The sequence below is a fragment of the Bos indicus genome, chromosome 8, assembly GCF_029378745.1.
Source record: "Bos indicus isolate NIAB-ARS_2022 breed Sahiwal x Tharparkar chromosome 8, NIAB-ARS_B.indTharparkar_mat_pri_1.0, whole genome shotgun sequence".
Lineage (NCBI taxonomy): Eukaryota > Metazoa > Chordata > Mammalia > Artiodactyla > Bovidae > Bos > Bos indicus.
The window spans coordinates 81233184-81257661 of NC_091767.1; the positions used below are offsets into that span (position 1 = coordinate 81233184).

The 24478-nt window shown below is 40.5% G+C and overlaps 1 protein-coding gene across 19 annotated transcripts in view; it reads left to right on the forward strand.

Annotated features, from left to right (window-relative positions):
* The window catches only part of AOPEP (aminopeptidase O (putative)), a 422437-nt gene that overhangs the window by 78749 nt on the left and 319210 nt on the right, over window positions 1-24478 (forward strand). For all 19 annotated transcript variants that reach the window (XR_011567945.1, XR_011567946.1, XM_070794246.1 and 16 more), the window contains one exon: window positions 2663-2829. Coding sequence is in view for 17 of the 19 variants with exons in the window: in XM_070794246.1 (XP_070650347.1) it covers window positions 2663-2829 (167 nt within the window). In the remaining 2 variants the exon portion in view is untranslated. The remainder of the gene's footprint in view (window positions 1-2662; window positions 2830-24478) is intronic.

Sequence of the window (24478 nt, forward strand, 5' to 3'; positions counted from 1 at the left end):
CTAGGGAAGTGAGGTGCTGAGTGTAAAAGCAAGAGAGCACAGATAAAGCACAGATACTTTCCCGAACTACCCTAAGACTTAAAACCATAATATGGGGTCAGCTCCCCCTTCCTCTCCCCAGAGAAAGTCTTAGGCGATCTCTAGACAAGGGTCTCCCACTTCCCTGTGAGCACCACAAATAGGCTTATCTCCACAAGCCTGCTTAAATTGGAAGTGGATTCCAAGAGCTCATGAGCTGACAGACATTGTGGGGTCCGTTCTGCTTTATTAAGATATGAAGCCTTGATTCTCAGTGTCTGTCACTGTCAGAGGAAGAGTTATGCCTGCCGTTCAGCCAGGGGCAACATACTCTGTTTCCACTGACAATGCTTTTCTTGGGATCCTTCTCTATGATGGACTTTTTGGGAAAAAAAAACAGGTGGAATTTTCAGAACTAGGCATGCCTTGACCCCACCTGCCTGAGCTATTTGAGCTGCTACAGCATCCCCGACCAGGCACCTACAACCAGCAGCCCCAGCTAGAAGGAGGTAGTTTTAGAGGGACTTCATCATTAGGTCCTCAACTGCCTGAAGTCAACTCAGGCTCAGTCAATTAACCAGGGATCCAAGAGCACCAGGGTGGGAGCTCAGTACTCTGTGAAATCAATGGGAGACCCTGGGCCTTCCATGAGGTTTTGCCTTTGTTCTTGGATCTGTGATTCTGGGACACAGCCATGGATTTTTGGACCAGAACAGACAGACAACTGAAGTCACATACCTGCCCCCTATCCCCATTTTGCATGCGACTCAGAGAGGTCAGGGATTTTTCCATAGCCATTTAATGAGCTGGTAACCCAGCCAGCAGAGTCGGACACGACTGAGTGACTGAACTGAACTGAACTGAACCCAGCCAGTACTAGTCTTATGAATGTCTAGTCTTCTTTCTCTGCCTCTAATCATGGCATATACACTTCTAGAAGGTAGACTACCCGTTTGCTCTAAGGTCCATTTTCTGCTCTTATTATCTTCTCCCGATGACAAGGAACCTCATTTCCCAGGCTCCCTTGTCTTCTGACTTCCTGTCGGGTTTGGCCAATGCAGGGCATTGATGGAACACTTGAGAGCAGGAGTTAGCAAGCAATAAACAATTTCCTGGGCTTCTCTGGTGGCTTAGATGGTAAAGAATCTGCCTGCAAAGCAGGAGACCTGGGTTTGATCCCTGGATCAGGAAGATCCCCTGGAGAAGGGAATAGCTATCCACTCTAGTGTTCTTGCCTAGAGACTGAGAGACTAACACACACACACACACACACACACACACACACACACACACACACTTCCTCTCCTCTTTCTGCTTATTTTGGCATCTCTAGCAATGACTGGGTCTCCTTGGTCCCTGCACCCATCAGACATTCTCCACTGTGATTCTGGCTTCTGTCAAATGACTCCTGTTGCTGTAAGCTCAGAACACTCAGCAACAGCAGCTCCTCCAACCCATGGAGTCACAGCTCCTTACCACTGTGGCTAATCTCTGGGTTGCATCGCTATCTGCTGTTTGGCTTCTCAGTACTTCTATTACTTCTAGGACCAATCCCCTAAATTAAATTACCTCTGTTTATTAAGACCTACAATGGTTTGTGTTTTCCTTCCTGGACCCTGACTGATGGAGTGGGGTCATCATTCTGTGTGTTCTTGCTCACTGTAAGAATACAGTAAATCTTCAGTCATAATAGTGTTAACTATTCTAAAAAGGAAAACCAGTTTATGAAAGAGAGGTAGCACTCCACTTTTATCATTTACTCCATAAATCAAGCTGATTAAACCTATATCATATTTGCCATAGCTCTTGAAAAACAAAAAGTGGAAACATTTTCCTAAGACCTCTTCCCAAGGGTCTGCCCGTGCCTTCTACTCAGTGGTGGTAAAAGAATAGATTTCTTTGATCTCAGAGATTTTTTTCCATTTCTCTTTGTGACTTATCATGGAAGGGATTATTCTTGGTGTGTGTAGGTTTGTATTTTTTAATTTTAGCAGAATGGGCCCCCATGTCATGCCACTGGTTTCTTATACTTGCTTTGGTAACAACTCTGCCCTTGGCCTTCCCATCACAAGCCTGGTTGTTGTGACCTACAGTCCTGTTTATGTGCCAACCCCTGTTCTTGGCCTCCGCACAAGGATTCCCACAAGGGTTCCATTTGAAATGGTGGTTTCCAAGATTGGGGGTATCTGCCCGCCAGCACTGCATTTGAGACCACCAGCTTGTTTTTCCAAGTATTAATATCTCAGTATCACTAAACATATTTTCTTTTCCAGAATATTTTCCAAAAGTTTTGTAAGGATGTCTCTAAAACTTTTTTGTTTTGAAGGGCTAAGGGGAAGGGCAAGGTAATGTAAATTTTAACTTGGCAGACTAGTATTTAAAACTTTATCCAAAAAATATTTTTCCCCTTAGAAAAAAAACCTCTTTACATATTTAAGTAATTCATTTGGGAGAAATAACCACTCGGCTCTTCACATAGGCCTTGGCCGATGTCAGTTCAAGATGCTTGGAAACCAATCAACTACAAAGTCTCAGATATTTTCTCTTTGAAAGCTCAACTTAACATTTGCGACCATGGTGGTAAGGAAAGTGACAACTCATTTGAAAGATTCTCCCCCTTTGTTTCTTTGTCTTTCTTCTGCAGGCCATGTGTTTATACTGTGGGATCTCCCATAAACAACAGGGCCCTTTTTCCATGCCAGGAGCCACCCGTTGCCATGTCAACATGGCAGGCTACAGTTCGAGCAGCTGCATCCTTTGTTGTTCTAATGAGCGGGGAGAATTCTGCAAAGCCAACACAGCTTCAGGAAGGTACTGTACATGTGTTCTGTGCTTCTTTATGTATTGCACACATGTTGGACCCAGGAACCCAATACACAGGGTTTTTCTCCGCTTTAAAAGAGCTCCTTTATTAGCTGGGTTGGACTGAACATGATATAAAACATCCTGCCAGAGAAAATACCAGGGGATGGGGAAGGGCACTTGGGAGCCTGTGCATGGCATGTGGGGCCCTTCAATGCCAGAGTTATCAATTCTTAGATTATTAAGGCAGTTCCTTTCACCTGATGGTTTGTGGACCATAAGTGGGTGGTCTTGGTTGAAGACTTTCTGGACAGGCAAGTATGTCGTGGAAACACCATTACAGTTGAGTTGTTTGTGTTTTGGTCATGGAGCCTGTGCAGGGTTATTTATAATGCTGAGCAATAGTTCTCCTGTTGGCTGCCCACTGGAGTTGTCCTGGTATTGCTCTGTTCTTACTCTATTGGGCCATGAAATTTTGAGTCAAAGGTGTAGAAGAAAGATGCAAGGCAGGTACTAATGCATCATCAAGGTTTTCTCTGTGAATTTCCTACTTATTGCAGTAATTGACACTTTCAGTTGAGATCTGGAGCTTGTTGATGCCAGGTGAATTTTTTTGTAATTGTAATATTTCTTCATCTAAATATGGTGTCTCCTTCCACCATTTATTATAGAAACTTTAAAATTTACAAAAAGTAAAAGTAATAAAGTGAAAGAGGAGAGTGAAAAAGTTGGCTTAAACCTCAACATTCAGAAAATTAAGATCATGGCATCTGGTCCCATCACTTCATGGAAAATAGATGGGGAAACAGTGGAAACAGTGTCAGACTTTATTTTTTGGGCTCCCAAATCACTGCAGATGGTGATTGCAGCCATGAAATTAAAAGATGCTTACTCCTTGGAAGGAAAGTTATGACCAACCTAAACAGCATATTAAAAAGCAGAGATATTACTTTGCCAACAAAGATCCATCTAGTCAAGGCTATGGTTTTTCCTGTGGTCATGTATGGATGTGAGAGTTGGACTGTGAAGAAAGCTGAGTGTCAAAGAATTGATGCTTTCGAAGTGTGGTGTTGGAGAAGACTCTTGAAAGTCCCATGGATGACAAGGAGATCCAACCAGTCCATCCTAAAGGAGATCAGTCCTGGGTGTTCAATGGAAGGACTGATGCTAAAGCTGAAACTCCAGTACTTTGGCCACCTCATGCAAAGAGTTGACTCATTTGAAAAGACCCTGATGCTGGGAGGGATTGGGGGCAGGAGGAGAAGGGGACGACAGAGGATGAGATGGCTGGATAGTATCACTGACTCGATGGACGTGGGTTTGGGTGAATTCCGGGAGTTGGTGATGGACAGGGAGGCCTGGCGTGCTGCAAAGAGTCGGACACCACTGAGCGACTGAACTGAACTGAAAAGTAATAAAATTAATTTTAAAGAAAATGTTTGCTAACATTTTGTAGTATTTCCTTCTGGTATTTAAAATCTATGTATATAGTATATATTGTCATTTCAAAATTGCCAGCAGAGCATATAGCAGTTTTCACTTACAGTATATCTTGTATGTCTTTCCAGACATTAGGTATTTTTTAAATTAATGATTTTAATGTCTGCATAATATTTTATGAGTATATTAGATTTTATTACATTTCCATATTACAGACAGTTGTATTGTTTCCAAGGTTTTTTCACATTAAATAAAGTCACATTAAATTTCTGAGGAGATAGTTTGTGTAAACTTAGAATTATTGAGTCAAAAGTTTTGAACCTGTTGAAGACTGTTGGTGCTTATCTTAAGTTGTTTTTCAGAAAGGTTGTGACACTTTACATATCCGTCAGTAGTTATGAAGGCCCCTTCATCCTTGGAGTTTCACCCATCTGATAGGCAAGAGAAGGTTTCTTTTTAATTTGGATTACTTTGATTATCAATGAGCTTTCGTATGTCCTTAGCCGTTTTCATTTCCTATCTGTTAATTTCCTTTGCCCATTTGTATATTGAGATGTTAGTGATGTTTCCAAAAGTTTGTTTTGTCTTGTAGTTTGATTGGATCTTTGAAAAATAAAGTTATTGGGGCTTCCTGGTTAGTGACCACATGGAGACATGAGGAGAATGGTACCCCTGGAGAGGGCATGGAAGTTCCATGCTCTTTCTCACATACCTTGCCCTGTGCAGTTTTCCATCCGGCTGTTCCTGAGTTGACTGTCCACTGGTCATCAAACCCAGCAGACAAGTGCACAGGTCTGTTTCTTCAGGTCTTCATTTCGTTATGGAGGCTCTCGTGTTACGTAAAACTTCTATTACATAAATCTGTAATCTGTTCTCCCATTCAAAAAAAATAAAATGAGATAGAGATATAATCTCTTATATTTGTGTATTTTTTCTCAATTTTTGTATACTTTTTAATTTTATAGAGTATTTCTGATCTATACGACATTTTAATTTTTGCATAGTCAGATATGTCAGGTTTCTCTTGGGAAGTCTTTCTTTACTCTAAAATTCACCTGTTTTATTCTAATATTTTAATCTAACTTTAATTTATTTTTTAGTAACTTCACTCTATAATCTGTTTGTAGTTTAATCTGGTCACTGTTGTGAAATAAGGACTGTTGTTGTTTAGTCACTAACTTATGTCTGCTCTTTGCAATCCCAGGGACTGTAGCCCTTTCTGTCCATTATTATGCCCACCTTTGCTTGAAATGTTCCCTTGGTATCTCTAATTTTCCTGAAGAGATCTCTAGTCTTTCCCATTCGATTGTTTTCCTCTATTTCTTTGCATTGATCACTGAGAAAGGCTTATCTGTTCTTGCTATTCTTTGGAACTCTGCATTCAAATAGAACTATCTTTCCTTTTCTCCTTTGTCTTTCACTTCTCTTCTTTTTTTTTTTTTTTCACTTCTCTTCTTTTCACAGCTATTTGTAAGACTTCCTCAGACAACCATTTTGACTTTTTGCATTTCTTTTTCTTGGGGATGGTCTTGATCACTGCCTCCTGTACAACGTCATGAACCTCCGTCTACAGTTCTTCAGGCACTCTTTCTATCAGATCTAATTCGTTGAATCTATTTGCCACTTCCACTGTGTAATCGTAAGGGACTTGATTTAGGTCATATCTGAATGGTCTCAACAGATAACAATTTTCAACAAAATGTGGAAAATTCTTAAAGAGATGGGAATAACAGACCAGCTGATCTGCTTCTTGAGAAATCTGTATGCAGGTCAGGAAGCAACAGTTGGAACTGGACAAGGAACAATAGACTGGTTCCAAATAGGGAAAGGAGTATGTCAAGGCTGTATATTGTCACCCTGCTTATTTAACATGTATGTAGAGTACATCATGAGAATCACTGGACTGGATGAAACACTAGCTGGAATCAAGATTATGGGGAGAAATATCAATAACTTCAGATATGCAGATGACACCACCTTTATGGCAGAAAGCAAAGAAGAACTAAAGAACCTCTTGATGAAAGTGAGAGAGTAGAGTGAAAAAGTTGGCTTAAAATGCAACATTCAGAAAACTAAGATCATGGCATCTGGTCCCATCACTTCATGGCAAATAGATGGGGAAATGATGGAAACAGTGACAGACTTTATTTTGGGGGGCTCCAAAATTACTGCAGATGTTGACTGTAGCCATGAAATTAAAAGACACTTGCTCCTTGGAAGAAAAGCTATGACCAACCTAGACAGCATATTAAAAAGCAGAGACATTACTTTGCCAACAAAGATCCGTCTAGTCAAGGCTATGGTTTTTCCAGTAGTCATGTATGGATGTGAGAGTTGGACTATATAAAGAAAGCTGAGAGTCAAAGAATTGATGCTTTTGAAGTGTGGTGTTGGAGAAGACTCTTGAGAATCCCTTGGACAGCAAGGAGATCCAACCAGTCCATCCTAAAGGAAATCTGTACTGAATATTCATTGGAAGGACTGATGCTGAAGCAGAAACTCCAATACTTTGGCCATGTGATGGGAAGAACTGACTCATTTGAAAAGATCCTGATGCTGGAAAAGATTGAAGGTGGGAGAAGGGGATGACAGAGAGTGAGATGGTTGGATGGCATCACCAACTCAATGGACATGAGTTTGAGTAAATTCTGGGAGTTGGTGATGGACAAGGAAACCTGGGATGCTGCAGTCCATGGGATCGCAAAGAGTTGGACATGAATGAATGACTGAACTGAACTGAACTGGACTGTAGCCCACCAGGCTCCTCTGTCCATGGAATTCTCCAGGCAAGAATCCTGGAGTGAGTTGCTATTTCCTTCTCCAGAAACAAGGACTAAACATTTTTATTTTCAAATATAAAACCAGTTATCCAAGATCACTTAATGAATCTTTTCTGATTGTGATGTCTTTTTCATCATAAATTAGATTTACACATGTAACAAAGTTTTCAATGAATGTTTACTTTATTCTCAAAGTCAAAACAAAACAAATTATATATCTAAAAATTTAATTTAAAAAAATAAGTCATATTTACATGGTTCATTTACAAATAAGCAAAGGATAAAAAGAAATTTTATGATGTCTTCTTTTTACTTCTAATTCCCAACTACCCATTAACTCTTCCCCAAGGCAACAAGGTCACCAGCTTCCTTTATATAGTATATTTTTTCCTCTTCTGTTGCACAAAACATAACATGCTGTACACATTTTTGTGTAATGATCTGCCCTTTAGAATAACCTGTTCTTATAGACAATTTCCAGAGAAGACAATGGCAAGCCCTTCCAGTACTCTTTTTTTTTTTTTTTTTCCCTCCAGTACTCTTGCCTAGAAAATCCCATGGACGGAGGAGCCTGGTAGGCTGCAGTCCATGGGGTCGCTAAGAGTCGGACATGACTGAGCGCCTTCGCTTTTACTTTTCACTTTCACACATTGGAGGAGGAAATGGCAACCCACTCCAGTGTTCTTGCCTGGAGAATCCGAGGGACAGGGAAGCCTGGTGGGCTGCCATCTATGAGGTCTCACAGAGTCGGACACGACTGAAGCGACTTAGCAGCAGCAGCAGCAGCATAGACAATTTCATATCTGACCATAAAGAGCTTCCTCATTATTTTTAGTACTATAGAGTGTTCCATAAATGGATGTTCATAATTCAGTTAAGCAAAAGCTCTTGACTTTATTCTATATTATATAAGGAATTTAATGGTCATTTCTGGGTTAGGAAGATCCCTTGGAGAAGGGATTGGCTACCCACTCTGATATTTTTACCTGGAGAAGTCCATGGACAGAGGAGCCAGGCAGGCTACAGTCCATGGGTTCACAGAGGTGGACATGATTGAACAACTAACACTTTTCACTTACTTCTGTCAATTTCCCTCACCCACATTCTCTGGTTTTAATTAATATAATTTGGAATTTTAGGCTCATATTATCTATATATTTTGTTTTTATTTTAAACCTTCTCAAGGAATTATAATCACTATTGTACATTTTTATCCAGTTTCAAATTATATTTGCAGTAAGTATTCAGACTTTCCTTACTCGTGATCTTTTAAGTTTGACTCATCTCTTAGTCAACTGGGAAATGGCTATAGTATTTTTTTTCCCCAGAATGGTGGCTATTGGTATATTTTATGATCCAGACAATTGTAGTCATTTTGCATGCTAGTAAGGTTATGCTCAAAATCCTTCATGTTCAGCTTCAACAGTACATGAACTGAGAACTTCCAGATGTACAAGCTAGATTTAGAAAATGCAGAGGAACTAGAGATCAAATTGCCAACATCTGTTGGCTCATAGAGACAGCAAGTAAATACCAGAAAAACATCTACTTCTGTTTCATTGACTATGCTAAAGCCTTTGACTGCGTGGGTCACAACAAACTGGAAAATTCTTAAAGAGATGGGAATGCCAGACCACCTTACCTGTCCAAGAAACCTGTATGCAGGTCAAGAAGCAATAGTTAGAACCAGACATGGAGCAATGGACTGGTTCCAAACTGGGAAAGGAGTATGTCAAGGCTGTATACTGTCACCCTGCTTATCTAATTTATATGCAGAGTACATCATGCAAAATGCCAGGCTGGATGAATCACAGGCTGGAATCAAGATTGCGGGGAGAAATATCAAGAACTTCAGATAGGCAGGTGATACCACTCTAATAGCAGAAAGTGAAAAGAAACTAAAGAGCCTCTTGATGAGGGTGCAAGAAGAGAGTGGGAAAGCTGGCTTAAAACTCAACATTCAAAAAACTAATATCATGACATCTGGTCCCATCACTTCATGGCAAATAGAGGCGGAAAAAGTGGAGGCAGTAACAGATTTTTTTATCTTCAGTTCCAAAAACACAAAATCAGTCACTGTGGATGGTGAATGCAACCATGAAGTTAAAGATGTTTGCTGTTTGCAAGGAAAGCTATGACAAACTTAGATAGTGTATTAAAAAACAAAGACATCACTTTACTGGCAAAGGCCATATAGTCAAAGCTATGGTTTTTCCAGTAGTCATGTGTGGATGTGAGAATTGGACCATAAAGAAGGCTGAGCCCTGAAGAATTCATGCTTTTGAATTGTGCTGGAGAAGACTTTTGAGATTCTCCTGGACAACAAGAAGATCAAACCAGTCAATCCTAAAGGAAATCAACCCAAATATTCATTGAAAGAACTGATGCTGAAGCTTAATCTCCAATACTTTGGCCACCTGATGCGAAGAGCCAACTCATCAGAAAAGACCCTCATGCTGGGAAAGACTGAAGGCAAAGGGAGAAGAGAGTGGCAGAGGATGAAGTAGTTGGATAGTATCACCAGCTCAATGGACATGAATTTGAGCAAACTCCATGAGATAGTGAAGGACAGGGAAGACTGGCATGCTGCAGTCCATGGGGTCACAAAGAGCTGGACACAACTTAGTGACTGATGGACAACAAATGTATTTAATCAGTACCCCTATGAAGATATGGAACATTTCCATTACCTAGAAATCCCCTTGTGCCTTTGCCATCCCTACTTGAGTGATTCCTCCCTAACCCCACTCCAGTCAACCGCTGATCTTATCTCCATGTCTATAAATTAGTTTTGGCTCTCCTAAATATTCTTGTAAATTGAGTCATTCATGTGTACTCTTTTGTGTCTGGCTTCTTTCACTTGACATGGTTGTGAAACAGACCCACATTGTTGTGAGTATCAATAGGTATTCTTTTTAAAAAGTTGATGAGTAATAATCCATTGTATGAGTAAACTAGTTTGTTTATCCACTCACCTGTTAATGGACATTTGAATTTGTCATGTACATTATGAAAAGTATTCTGTGAATATTTCTGTGTAAGTCTTTTTGTGGACAAAGGTTTTAATTTCTCGAGGGTAAATACCTAAGAGTGGAATTGCTGGATCATATAAATATATTTTAACTTTGCATCTGGCAAACTATTTCCAAGTGATTCAGTTATTTTGCATTCCACCAGCAGTTTCTGAGAGTCCAATAGCTGTGCATCTTTGCATACACTGGATGTTGTTGATCCCTTTAATTTTAGCTCTAAACTGGGGTGAAATACTGTCCTGTGGTTTTAGTTTGCATTACTCTGATAACTAATAATGGTGAGCAACTTTCATGCAATTATTGTATATGCCTTTAAAAAGTGTCTCTTCCAAGACATTTTGTTGTTTTTTTTGTTAGATTATGAGAATTTATAATTTTATATATTTGATATTCTTTATATATTTGATATTCTAGCCTTTAGTCAGATATGTGTCACAAGTGTATTCTCCTAGACCGTATGGTTTGCCTTTTCATTTTTGATTTACCCTTTATACCACTGATTTTCCATAAAGACATTTTATTCTTTAGTAATTCTGTTATAGATTGTTACTATAATAATCTTTGCAGCTCTTCCTTAAGCTTTTTTTGGTTACTTTGTTGTCTTTTGATCTCACTCTGTTGTACTCTTTGAGCTAGCTGTCTTCTCACAGCTTTTTCTTTCAGTTCTATCAGTTTATTGCCACCAGCCCGTCTCCCTCCACCCTCATGCACAAGTGCTCAATCATGTAACCCCATGGACTGCAGCCCGCCAGGCTCCTCTGTTCATGGACTTTTCCAGGCAAGAATACTGGAGTGGATTGCCAGTTCCTTCTTCAGGCTTCTCATGGCTTTTTATCTTTTTTCGTAGAAGTTATATCTTCATATCATAATTGGATGCCAATATTCCAAACTTGTTTTCCTTCCAGTAGTAAATTCATTTCTGAAGTGTGTTCTTCTTCTGAGTCCTTAGAACAATATTTACTTTTACCTTTATTCTGCAGTATTTTTGCCCCATCATGCTCTTGGGTACATCATGCTCTTGGGTGCACCTCTCTGGGGTGTTTCAACAGACAGGATAAGGTCTGTGGATTTCCCTTAGCTCCATTCACTGTCCACTTCTGTGCTACCTGAAATCCCCTCGCTGTTCAACAGATGACAGGTTAGTTATGCACATAGCCCCTCTTGTGAATTGTCTAGTGAAGTTCTTTGGGACTTACACAGCATCTTTTTTTTAACCTCCCTGCTTGTTTCCCTGGCTTGCTAAATTGAGTAAATTCACCACTGTACAGAGGTCTCAAGCAGGCATCGATACCTGGGCTCCTCCAGCCTCCATTTCTGGCTTACTTGTGATGATGACTAACTACATTTCCCAAGATGCAATGCTGGGAGTTGCATCTCCCAACTCCCATCTCAACAAGCCTACATACTTTCTCATTCCATGATTGGGCCTTTGCAGTTCAGATGTAAAAGCTGTGCTTGGCACTGTTTCTCAAATTTGAGCATTATTTTACTTTTCAGAGGGAAAAAATTCTCCAGATTCACCAGGGTTGACTTAAGTTATTTGTATTAGAATAATATTTTAAAAACTATAAATGTAAGCTTGTAACTCTTATACATCTGTCATGTCAAAATAAAATATAAATTAAATACAGACCAAACTATTAAATCATTAAAATTCAAATGAACAACTTCAATTTAATGTAAAGATTATTATTTTGCTGAAATGAAAATGTTCCCTACAACATGTATGTGGTGCTGACAGCTCCGTGAAGGTTCTTTGAGGTCGTTGTTTCTGTTCTGCCCTGAGCCATGTGGTGATCTTCTTCTCCACCACTTTTCTTCCATATGCTGTAAAGCTTTTGCTTACACAGCATGCTCTGATGTCATTTAGCCTTTACCCACCAAAAGCATCATTCTTATGTTCTGTTCTCATTATCACTCAGTAATTAAAGCAGTGCTACATGTCTGTGTGGAATCATATACACTACTGCAGATGTGAACTCTGAAATTGTTTGGCAGGACTCCTTTCTATCTGGATAATCCAGCCCACTGGCCAGATCCAGCCTACTGCCTGTTTTTATAAATAAAGTTTTATTGGAATACAGCCATTGTCTATGGCTGCTTTGGTGCTGCAATCAGTATCGGTATCAGTTCAGTCGCTCAGTCGTGTCCGACTCTTGATGACCCCATGAACTGCAGCAGGCCAGGCCTCCCTATCGATCGCCAACTCCCAGAGTTTACCCAAACTCATGTCCATTGAGTTGGTGATGTCACCTGACCGTCTCATCCTCTGTTGTCCCTTTCTCCTCCTGCCTTCAATCTTTCCCAGCATCAGGGTCTTTTCAAATGAGTCAGCTCTTTGCATCAGGTGGCCAAAATATTGGAGTTTCAGCTTCAACATCAGTCTTTCCATTGAACACCCAGGACTGATCTCCTTTAGGATGGACTGGTTGGATGTCCTTGCAGTCCAAGGGACTCTCAAGAGTCTTCTCCAACACCACAGTTCAAAAGCATCAATTCTTTGGCACTCAGCTTTCTTTATAGTCCAACTCTCACATCCATACATGACTACTGGAAAAACCATAGCCTAGACTAGATGGACCTTTGTTGACAAAGTAATGTCTCTGCTTTTTAATATGCTGTCTAGGTTGGTGATAACTTTCCTTCCAAGGAGTAAGCGTCTTTTAATTCCATGGCTGCAGTCACCATCTGCAGTGATTTTGGAGCCCAGAAAAATAAAGTCAGCCACTGTTTCCCCGTCTATTTGCCATTAAGTGATGGGACCGGATGCCATGATGTTAGTTTTCTGAATGTTGAGCTTTAAGCCAACTTTTTCACTCTCCTCTTTCACTTTCATCAAGAGGCTTTTTAGTTCCTCTTCACTTTCTGCCATAAGGGTGGTGTCAGCTGCATATCTGAGGTTATTGATATTTAAGGCAATGGCACCCCACTCCAGTACTCTTGCCTGGAAAATCCCATGGACGGAGGAGCCTGGTAGGCTGCAGTCCATGGGGTCGCTAAGAGTCGGACACGACTGAGCGACTTCACTTTCACTTTTCACTTTCATGCATTGGAGAAGGAAATGGCAACCCACTTCAGTATTCTTGCCTGGAGAATCCCAGGGACAGAGGAGCCTAGTGGGCTGCCATCTATGGGGTCGCACAGAGTCCGACACGACTGAAGCGACTTAGCAGCAGTAGCAGCAGCAGCAGCAATCTTGATTCCAGCTTGTGCTTCATCCAGCCTGGCATTTCACATGATGTAGTCTGCATATAAGTTAAATAAGCAGGTGACAATATACAGCCTTGATGTACTCCTTTTCCTATTTGGAACCAGTCTGTTGTTCCATGTCCAGTTCTAACTGTTGCTTCCTGACCTGCATACAAATTTCTCAAGAGGCAGATCAGGTGGTCTGGTATTCCCATCTCTTGAAGAATTTTCCACAGTTTATTGTGATCCACACAGTCAAAGGCTTTGGCATAGTCGATAAAGCAGAAATAGATGTTTTTCTGGAACTCTCTTGTTTTTTCAATGATCCAGCGAATGTTGGCAATTTGATCTCTGGTTCCTCTGCCTTTTCTCAAACCAACTTGAACATCTGGAAGTTCATTGTTAACATATTGCTGAAGCCTGGCTTGGAGAATTTTGAGCATTACAGGGCCTATACAGTCTAAAATATTTAGTAACTAGCCCTTTACAGAAAAAAGTCTTCTGACCCTTTCAATATCTATTTGAAGGTTATCATCAAAAATTAAAACAAGAGTTGACTTTTAACATTTTCTATGAAAATGTTAAATACCACCAAGAATTTATCTGTGGATTTTTTTTTCAGAATTACTAATCAGGGCATAGTTATAATAAAGTAAATGCTAATTGGGATTTGCTTATGTACAACTTACACCTTATGTGATACCTCAGAGTAGACTTTTCCGGTTCAAACTGAGGGAGGATTTAGCTAGACCAGAAGAAAGAACTTTCGGCATCATACTGCATGCCTCGTGCAGCCCAGCAGCTGGGGTTTATCAGAGGACAGCCAGGCAAGTACGGTCGCAACACCCTCTGCCCCAAATGGCTGTTCTGAGGATGGAATAATATCTCCAAATGTGTCTGTACTCCTTGGAGAAAAAGGATATGTGGACACAAGATGCTATTACTTCCTTTCCAAGTCATGTTTTCTAGATTGGTGGATTGGTCTCATAGGACCTCCATTCTGTTGTGCACAATGCCCTTTAAAACAATGAGCTATCCTTGAAAACATGAGCGGCAAAACCCAACCCGCAAGTCACAGTTTCCATCACAGCAACACGTCAACCTGATTAGTACATTTGCCAGGCATCAGCTGATTTCCCGAAAGAAGCAAAGCACCTGGGAGCAGCACAGTGTAATGAGGCAGATAACAGCGCCCGAAATGATAACAACCCTTGGGCAGAGGACGGAAATCAGATGACGGACCTCTGAGTTCTTAGTACATGGGGGAAATCGTTCCTCCTGGCGGTTTTAAAGAAGAAGGCTGATGGTTTAGAGGGTAGTGTGATGACTGTCATAAGAATTTTAGTAGCCGAGAAGTCACTATCCTTTTTCTCAAGAAGGCTAAGTTAAAACCATAGATTTAGTTTGACTCGTTTGGCTCCTTTATTGTATAACTTGCTCAGCATAATGTCATTTGGGCAGACAGAAATGTTAGCCTGTGTATTATTGTCAGCCTGCATTCCCTGCCGAAATGTAGCTAAACAATTAAGCTCAGAGACCCAATGCCCAGTACAGTGTTTTGTATATAACAGGTACTCAATACCTATTTGTTGAATAAATGTGTTCTCTGTAATCAGACAGATGTAATAGGTTCATGGAAGAAGCATTCAAAATCACTATTGATAGTAACAAAAATGATTTCAGGGTCATTCCTTTAGTTTTGCTTCTGATTGAAGTTTATAACTTTTCCCCAGGTTCAGTATATTTTAAAAGGGGGAAAAAATGGTGTAGTACATTCTAATTTCCTCCTGCTTGGTAATTTTGTTGTTGTTAATTTAATTTTGTTTTATTTTTGCAGGGTCTACTTCCTAGGAAATTAAAAAAAAACACACACACACACACACTCCAGTTATATTTTTCATGGGAAGCCATAAGTAAAGGAATAAGACTGACTGACTGAAACTTCTTCCAACTGTAGGAGAAAAAGCATATGAACAAGTGAAAGACATTTGAAAAAAAAACTATATGTACCCTCGCTTAAGATCTGATTTCATTTTTCTGTGCAAAAGTAGGAGACTGTAGACATTACTTCATCCTGGGCAAAATGCTGCTTTCTGGTGTGCCCAATAGACCAGCTCCCTGACATTCTCTCTCTTGATTTTGTGTGGGAAATTCCAGGGAAAAGCCAAGATTTCAGGGTCCAGACCCCTCCCCCCCAACCCCCCCACCCCCCCGCCATGTGCCATTGAAAGCTAACTTTTCTTTCCTTTTGATGGCTCAAAATGAGCAACACTTCTATTTAGACTGCTCGCACAGTATGAGACCAAGAATTACATATGAGGAAATGGTGAATTAAAAGACATTTAGGAATGGTTATGATTAAGTGTTTTCACAAAGAGAGAATGCAAAGTAGAGAGAGCTCCTTGTTTCTCGAACTGAGGAAACTTTATTCTGGGCCCGTATGCACATGTGTGTTTCAAGGGGTAGGAGTACAGAGTGAACACATCTTTTCTCTTTAGAAAGCTGCTGCTGAGTGAGGACTGTGTTCTGCTCTGTTACATCCCCCATAAGGTCCCACATAATGCCCTGCACTTTCTAAACATCAGTTCATTCTTTTGTTTGTGACTTGCTTTTTGACTAGTTCTTGCTTGCCCTCCTAGTATTGCACTTACCGTATTTGACACACAGGGAAGTCATCGTGATTTCTTTTAGATGATCATGATTCCCGCAGGCCTGTGTCTTGTTGCTATGAATTTTTGTCTTAGGCTTGACACTCATGAATTTTCTCATGTCAGTAAAGTACTAAAGCACACTCGTGACCCTCTGACACAGAATGATTTGGTGACCAGTTTGCCCGTCCACCTTGTATTTAAGTTTAAGGAGAACTAGGTTATCCATCGGAGAAGGCAATGGCACCCCACTCCAGTACTCTTGCCTGGAAAATCCCACGGATGGAGGAGCCTGGTGGGCTTCAGTCCATGGGTCGCTAAGAGTCGACTGAGCGACTTCACTTTCACTTTTCAATTGCATGCATTGGAGAAGGAAATGGCAACCCACTCCAGTGTTCTTGCCTGGAGAATCCCAGGGACGGGGGAGCCTGGTGGGCTGCCGTCTATGGGGTCGCACAGAGTTGGACACGACTGAAGCGACTTAGTAGCAGCAGCAGCTTATCCACACAGGTCAGAGTGCAGGTGACACTTGGCATGACAAGCCTGGTGAAACGTATTCCTTTAGGTATTCCATTAGCCACGAGGGAAAACCTCAGAACCAGTGGCGGTGCTTGCGTTCTGGGTTCAGTAGGTGGCGCTCTTCTACCTGGTTCACGGGAATGATCTTGAAGGTCATTCTCTCCTGGGTCTCCTGTGCCATAGGCGGTACCATGTTGCCAGGAAAGGAAACCTGAAGCCTTGCCGGGTGGCATCAGTGCCTGAGAAGCGGGTGGCATGATCTGGCGTATGGCCCTGGTCAGGCAGTGCTGGTTGCATACCAGCCGAGGGCGTCTTACTGTCTCCTTTGTTCTGGTGCCAGTTCCCGCCCTTGAGCAACAGCGGAAAAGAACTAACGAAAGACAGTCACGCCATGGGTATTCAGGACGGTGGCACTAGCTCATAAAACCAGAACGTGTAGACTCAGCATCTCAAAAGTAGTGAAAGGAAAAAAAGCTGGGGTTTGCCGAAAGCCTCCAGAGAAAGAAGCCAAAAGAGGAAGAGCAACCAAAACTGGGAGCTTTACCTACTTTGTTATGTATCTATTATATTTATTATAGTAAATATATAAAACTATGTAATAGGAACTTTAAATGTAGTGTATCTATGTATACTTATAAGTTCATACTCGTATATTATGTGTTCCTATACATACCATCAAGCATTTTAAACTTGTAATACAAAGAAGAGACACGTGGAGTAGTTCTGGCAGGAAGTTCTGAAATTAAGAATAGTGGGTAGAGAAAGAAACAAGCTTGAGGTAGGAAAGAAGCAGGCGCTACAGATGAATTGAGTAAAGAAATATGATATGTAAATAAAAGCATGTATCAATTTGATGTTTCCAAACGCTTCGTGCTGTTTGTCTAACTTAAAGTGGAAAAGTTTAAAAGATAAAGGAAAAGCTTTTAATAGGGAGAATTTAAGTGCCTGTTTTAATTTTCAGTGAAACGATAGCTCTTTAAGAACAAGTAATTTGGTGAATGCATAACTCTGCAAACATAAATCGTCAGCTTTTGCCTCTGTGGAAGCAGAGTGTTTGTGTGTGGTGTAGCTGTGGCTTTGGTGTGTATTGAGTGAGTATATCCAGGACTCCTAAGAATAGTACACTGATGTTCCATAGATTTTGTATTTAATTTACTATTAGTAGGCATGCTTGATGTGTAGAAATAACTAAAGTATCTTGATTTTTTTTCCTGAATTTGTTTTCTTTTTGTAAGGACAATTTCTTCAAATAATTAGCAAAGTATTTCACAGGTTTAGCGTTAAAAAGTTCTCTCTCCTCCTGTGAACGAAATACTCCATCATGTTCTTCCTTTTTTCCTCCCCACTTTTCTTACCCTAAAAGAATCTTCAAAACCATTCATAGGACAGTTTTTCAGAATAGTATATGAAGGAAATAATTGAGGTAATTTCCAGTTATAAGTATAATTTTCAAAGCTTACAATTTGAAAGATTACCCATCTCAAATTCTTATCATAAGAAAGTCATCTTTAAGGAAAATTTCAGTCCTGAATTGAAGGTAAATGTTTACTTGTATCTTGTAGCTGCTGCTAGCACAATTCTAAGAACAATATCTGATATATCTGGCTTACTAGTGAGACAATTAAAGGATAACGATTTGAGAGGGCATAGCAGCTTGCAAGAACTTTTCGAGGAGGCCCAGGAGGGAGGTGGGCTGGGTGGCTGCTCAAGCCTGCACAGTTAGGTGCACCACTTCCTCTGGGCTCCTTCGTATAGGCCCCCTCCCTGGGTGTCTTACTGATGAATCCCGTCCTGGCCGTGAAATCATCCAGTGGTGTGATGGGCTTCTGGCCTCTGCAGAGGAAAAACTCTGGGTGAATTCAAGTACAGCATGTTCTCTTTGTTTTGCAGCTGGTGTAGTGAGGGAGACTAGGGCAAGTGGATTGAATCAAAAAGGAAAATGAAGGCATTCACTGTCTATTTCATCGAGGATGGCTCATTTCAAGTAAACACCATTTAAATAGTCTCCAAATGGCCCATTCTATATGAAGTCATACAGGATGCCCCCTTTGGGCTGTCATTCTCCTTTAAATGGATCGCTTTGTGTGCACAGTGTTTTAATGCCATTCAACCTTAAACCCCATCTGTGGGCCTCATCAGGCCACAGGCTTCAGTGCACATGTGGCAGCCATACCTTCGACATTCTTAGTCTCTGCCGCCAGAAAGTCAGCCCAAGCAACAGGGGGAGGCAGCTGTAAAGACGACAGCAGTTAACATTTCTTCAGCACTTACTATGCACCAGTTACTATGCCTAGAGATTTCTGTATGTGAGGTACAGACTATGATTATTCCTTTGTTACAGATGAGGAAACTGACGCATGGAGATATTAAGCAATATGCCCAAACTGGTAAGTGTGGATTGGAGAATTGAACCTTTGCAATCAGATTCCAGAGCTAGAACTCAGTCTGTGGACATTTTTAAGAGAAATAAACTCTTGTCAATTCTCTTTCCAAAGTAGGTTTATCCCAAACAATAGATAATCCAGAAATTATTTCTCTTTGTCTTTGGAATGCATGCTCTGCTTTTTGGAGCAGTATTCCCCTTGTTATTTGCATTTTTTTTTTCTTTGCAGTATGGTTTGAAAGTGAGGTCAGGTATTTCCCGAGCAGCTACCTCCCCATGGCAGTGGGTGGTCGTCATGCAAGACTGGACTCAGTGGAATAATCCATGAGCAGACAACCCAAGAGACAGTTTTCTACCAAATGAGGTTACTAGACCTTCCCTCATAGTAATGAACTAGTGAGAGCCTCCCCATGAACCCCACTGAGGCATTCTGTTGTTGCAGCACCAGCTCCAGATTTACTCAGGGTTGTGCAAAAAGCCCATGACTGGACCTTTGGGAAGCTTCTGAGAAGAGTCCAACTAGGGTCTTTTTGAGAAGAGGGTTCCTGGCCAGTTCTTATGTGGCCCAGACTAGTTATCTGCCCCTGTTTGACGGTAGCTTGGTAGCCTAGAAAACTTTTTTGCTTTAAAAGCCTGAAATGTAAAACAGTTTCTTCCATATGAGTTCCACTAAGTAGAGGAAACTAAAAATAATAATAATAACAAGCTTTGAGGTCTGTGTAGGAGACAGTCATCTTGAACATTTAAAATATGGGTTTGGGGGATGTTCCCAACACATTTCCCCCTCAAGTCCTTTTCTTTCTGTTACTTAACTTCCCAGAAGACTGTGGAGAGACCGTGCGAGACCGAAAACACTGTCACTGGACTGACTCAGGTTCTGTTATCACTTTCTCTACCTCACTCCCAAACTCTAGGTCATCTTAAGGTTTCTGACTTTTTAAAACTGCTAATCTCATTCCAGCCCTCTGCCACACCCCTCTGTGGCTTCCTGTGCCCTCCCAACATCACCGTGAAAGTACAGACATCCTCGTGAAGATGCTGGGACGTGATGAGATTGGGCACTCTGTGGATTCTCCATGACCCTCTGCAGGCATCTAACAGATACTCTTACTCCATCAGCAGTGTTCTCTCTGAAAGCAGTTTCAGTTTCTGCTATTTCCATGTCTCATCTTGTCCATGTACTAAATGGATGGTACAGGAACCAGAAGGACAGCAAAAAAACCAATTGAAAAGTTCCATGCAGAACATAGGGAGAAAGCCTATTGTGTATAGTATTCATTCTTTCCCCTGGAGGCTTCATTGAGATATAATTGACATGTAACATTATGTAAGTTTAAGATGATCAATGTGATGGTTTGATATATGTATATATTGTGAAATGATTATTAAATAAGGTCATATGGTTATATAGTGTGTGTATGTGTGGTGAGGACTTTTAAGATTTACTCTCTTATGCAATTTTCAGATGTACAATATTGTTAACTATAGTCACCATGTGGTACCTCACATCCTCAGAACTTACTTATAACTAGAGGCTTGCACCCCTTGAGCACCTTCAGCCTTTCTCTCTCCCAACTGTCCTCCACCCACCACCACTGCTGCTGCTGCTAAGTCGCTTCAGTCGTGTCCGACTCTGTGCGACCCCATGGACGGCAGCCCGCCAGGCTCCCCCGTCCCTGGGATTCTCCAGGCAAGGACACTGGAGTGGGTTGCCATTTCCTTCTCCAGTGCATGAAAGTGAAAGGTGAAAGTGAAGTCGCTCAGTTGTGTCCGACTCTTAGCAACCCCATGGACTACAGCCTACCAGGCTCCTCCATCCATGGGATTTTCCAAGCAAGAGTACTGGAGTGGGGTGCCATCGCCTTCTCCGCCACCACTAGCAGCCACCAATCTACTTTCTACTTCTATTAATATTTTTTTTCTGTTAGATTCTACACGTAAGTGAGATCATACAGTATTTGTCTTTTCCTGACTTATTTTACTTAGCATAATGCAATCAAGGTATATCCATGTTGTTGCAAATGGCAGGATTTTTTTTTTTTATGAATGAATAATATTCTGCATGTGTGTGTGTCTGTGTATCACATTTTCTCTATCCATGTATCTACCATTTGGGGCTTAGGATGTTTCCCTATCTTGGCTATTGGCTATTCTGAATAATTCTGTAATGAACATGGGGTGCAGATATCTTTGAGAGAGTGATTTCATTTCCTTCAGGTATATACCCAGAGGTGACATTGCTGGATCATGAGGAATTCTATTTTTAAAAAAAAATTTTTAGGAACCTCCATAATGTTTTCCATAGTGGCCACACCATTTTATATTCCCCTCAACATTGCACAAGGGTTCCTTTTTCTTCACATCTTCGCCAGCACTTATCTCTTGGCTTTTTGGAAATAGTTATTCTAATAGGTGAGGTGATACCTCACTGTGGTTTTGATTTGCATTTACCTGATGATCGGTGATGTTGAGCACCTTTTTGTCTACTTCTTGGCCATTTGAGTTACTTCTTTGGAAAAATGTCTATTTCAGTCTTTTACCCATTTTAAAAGTAGGGTTAGATGTCTTCTTGCTGTTGTGTTGCATGAGTTCCTTGCATATTTCAGATATTAACTCCTTATCAGATATGTGGTTTGCAAATACTTTTTCTCATTCAGTAGATTTCCTTTTCATTCCACTCATGATTTCTTTTGCTATATACAAAATTTTTAGCTTGATGTAGTTCCTCCTATTTCTTTTTGCTCTTGATCTTGTATCAAAAAATCATTACCAATGTTTTATTCTTAAAGGATTTCTTAGTAGAATAGTGCCTACTCCTTATTGCAAAATTGCCTCTTCTGAGTTATATTTTATCATTTTAACAGTATCTCAGAACCAAAAATGTTGTTCTTTTTCTGATAAGATTCTCTTTTAATTGACCAGTTGTGTTATTTAAAAAATTTTTTTAAATGCACATATTTAAAGACTCAAATAGTTCAACTGGGCTTATTATACTCCCTTCCCAAAATAGCAGTCCTCAGTACTTCCAGCATATTTTTCTTACTTCAGAAGTTATCTTCTTTTTTATTTGATTATTTGATACTTATCTTCATAATATTCAGTAAGATGCTCGATTGTTCAGCATTGGTTTTCACACTATGGCAGATAGGGTTTTGGTACTCTTCCCCTCCCTCTACCCACTCCATCACACGCATGCTCCCTTCCCAAAACTTTATCTTCACAATATAATTAATAGCATAACTTTGATTAGATCAATATTCATCACATATTGTTATATCTATGTTTGCTAGTGCAACTTTTATTATATTATTATTTCTGTATTACATGCTAGTTTTTCATGGAATTAATAATAGCCTTATTGTCTGTTCTCTTTTGCTTGGTTTTCTACGTATTTGCCAACCCCAAGATTCTTTGAAAGTTGTTTAAATCTTTACAGATGCTCAGATACATCAGATTTTCTCTCAGTTTCATCTTCCTGAAGCAGTCTCTCCTGGGGCCATATACTCTGCCTTGCGGGGCACGTTACACTCTCTGCTGGTGCACAGCTGGTTCCTGGGAATGCCCTTCTCCATTATTCTACAGGTTCCCTTTGTGTCTCTCTTATGTTGGATCATCTATGTTCCTCTTACTGGTTTACTACCTCCTTCAGAGGCATAATTTGCATACTCTAGTAGCTTCCAGAAAACAGAATGTGTGGGAGGCAATTTAAAAAAAAAAAAAACTTTACATGTCTGAAAATGTCCTTATTGTAAGTGATTTTTGTTTTCTCTCTCTTCTGGGAAGCTTGTAAGATCTTGCCTTTATCCTCAGGGTTCTAAGTTTCATAATGATGTATCATAATGTAGGTGGACTTGTTCCGGGTGTTCTGGATATTGTGTGCCCTTTCAGTCTGAAAACTCATGGTCCCTTAAATTTGGGGAAATTTTCTCAAATTTTTTAACCTACAGTTTTCTTCCTTCTATTTTCTCTGATGTCTTTTTCTGGAGCTTCTGTTACTTGGATATTAGATTGTCTTTTATTTCTGGGGAGATTTCAGCTTTATATTCCATCTCACTCCTATTATTGGGTTTTTCTTTCCTTCTCTCATGTTTTTTTAATTCTCTGTCAACTCCTCTTTTTTTCATCTTATACTGTTCTTGTTTCAGCACTGCAATAAATTCTTTGAACTTTCAGTATGTATCTGTTTGGTGTGTTTTGAAGTTTTCTTCTCCTAGCATGGTCACTGTCCTCCAAGTTGCTTGCTTCTTTTTGGTTTTGTCTCTCTGTTTTGCATTAGGGGCTTTCTAAAAATGCTCAAAGGTCCTTGATTTGTCTGTAGGCATTTGGGTGTAGGGGACTAAAATGTAATTGGAGCACTAAGTGAATGCATAGGCCTTGTCATCTGTAAGTTTCATCATAGACAAGTCATAGGACACCTCCAATTTCAGTATCCTTGGTTGTCTCTCTTGGGCTTGTCAGGTTTTTTCATTTTCCTGCCTGGAGGTAAAAACTTGGTTGTCAAATAGGGGGAAATGACTGGTGGTAATGGTAAAGAATCTGCCTGCCAAAGCAGGAAATGCAAGAGACACGGGTTCGATCCCTGAGTCAGGAAGATCCCCTGGAGTAGGAGATTGCAACCCACTCCAGTATTCTTGCCTGGAAAATTCCATGGACAGAGGAGCTTGGTGGGCTACAGTCCATGGGGCTGCAGAGAGTCAGACGCGACTGAGTTACTAAGCACAGCACACACCTAAGGCTGGTGGTCTCAGCATCTGATATGCATTTGTCCATTTAATCCCATTCATTTGCTTCTACTATGCCATTCTACTCTCAGAGACCCTCTCTTTTATTCTCTGGAAGATAAACCTCCAGTTATTTGCTAGTATGTGTAGGGGGTTGGACAGGTAGCCCAGGTGTGAGGAACAGGGGTGGCCACCCAGGGATCTGAGCCCTTCTGAGTCATCTGACCCATCCTGCTTACTTTAGCACCTCTACTCACAGCCTTTTGGGAGGACCTGGGGGATAAAATGAGATGAATCTTGTCTTTCTCCCAGCTGATTTAGGATTCAGAGCTGCCATGTTATTTTCCTCTTTTACCACCTGCATTCTGGCTTCTAGTATTTTGTGGATAATTGTCTCCTATTTTATTCTCCCTGTTCTTTTTGGTTTATGCCTTTTAAAAAAATCCTTTTACTGTCCTTTAATTGGATTTTAGGAGAAAGCAACCTAGTTCCACTATCCATTTTTTAAATAAGGATTATATGTTTTTTTGCTATTGAGTTGTGTGAGTGCCTTATATATTTTGGATATTAACTCTTTATCAGATATGTATTCAATCTTCCATTTTTACTTGCAAGCCTCACTGTTGCTGTTTATTTACTGAACCTCTCCCCCCACCAAGGAGCTGAAGCTTTTGAAAGAAAGGTTCAACAGCCCATGTTCAACAACACTCCAAAATAGGTTTCAGAGATAGAATGACCAGACCACAGCCCTGTGATCCAGAGAGTATTGTTATTTAAAATTTCTCTTTTAAACCTAGGCTATTCAAAATCTAGGATATTTCACTCTTTTCCCATACCTTCTTTCCTCTTCTCATATCTCCTCCTCCCCAACCCCCAACTTATGCCAGCTCTCATTGTGTTGTCCAGTCCAAATTGAAGTTCTTCATTGGAGCAACTGTCGGGGAGG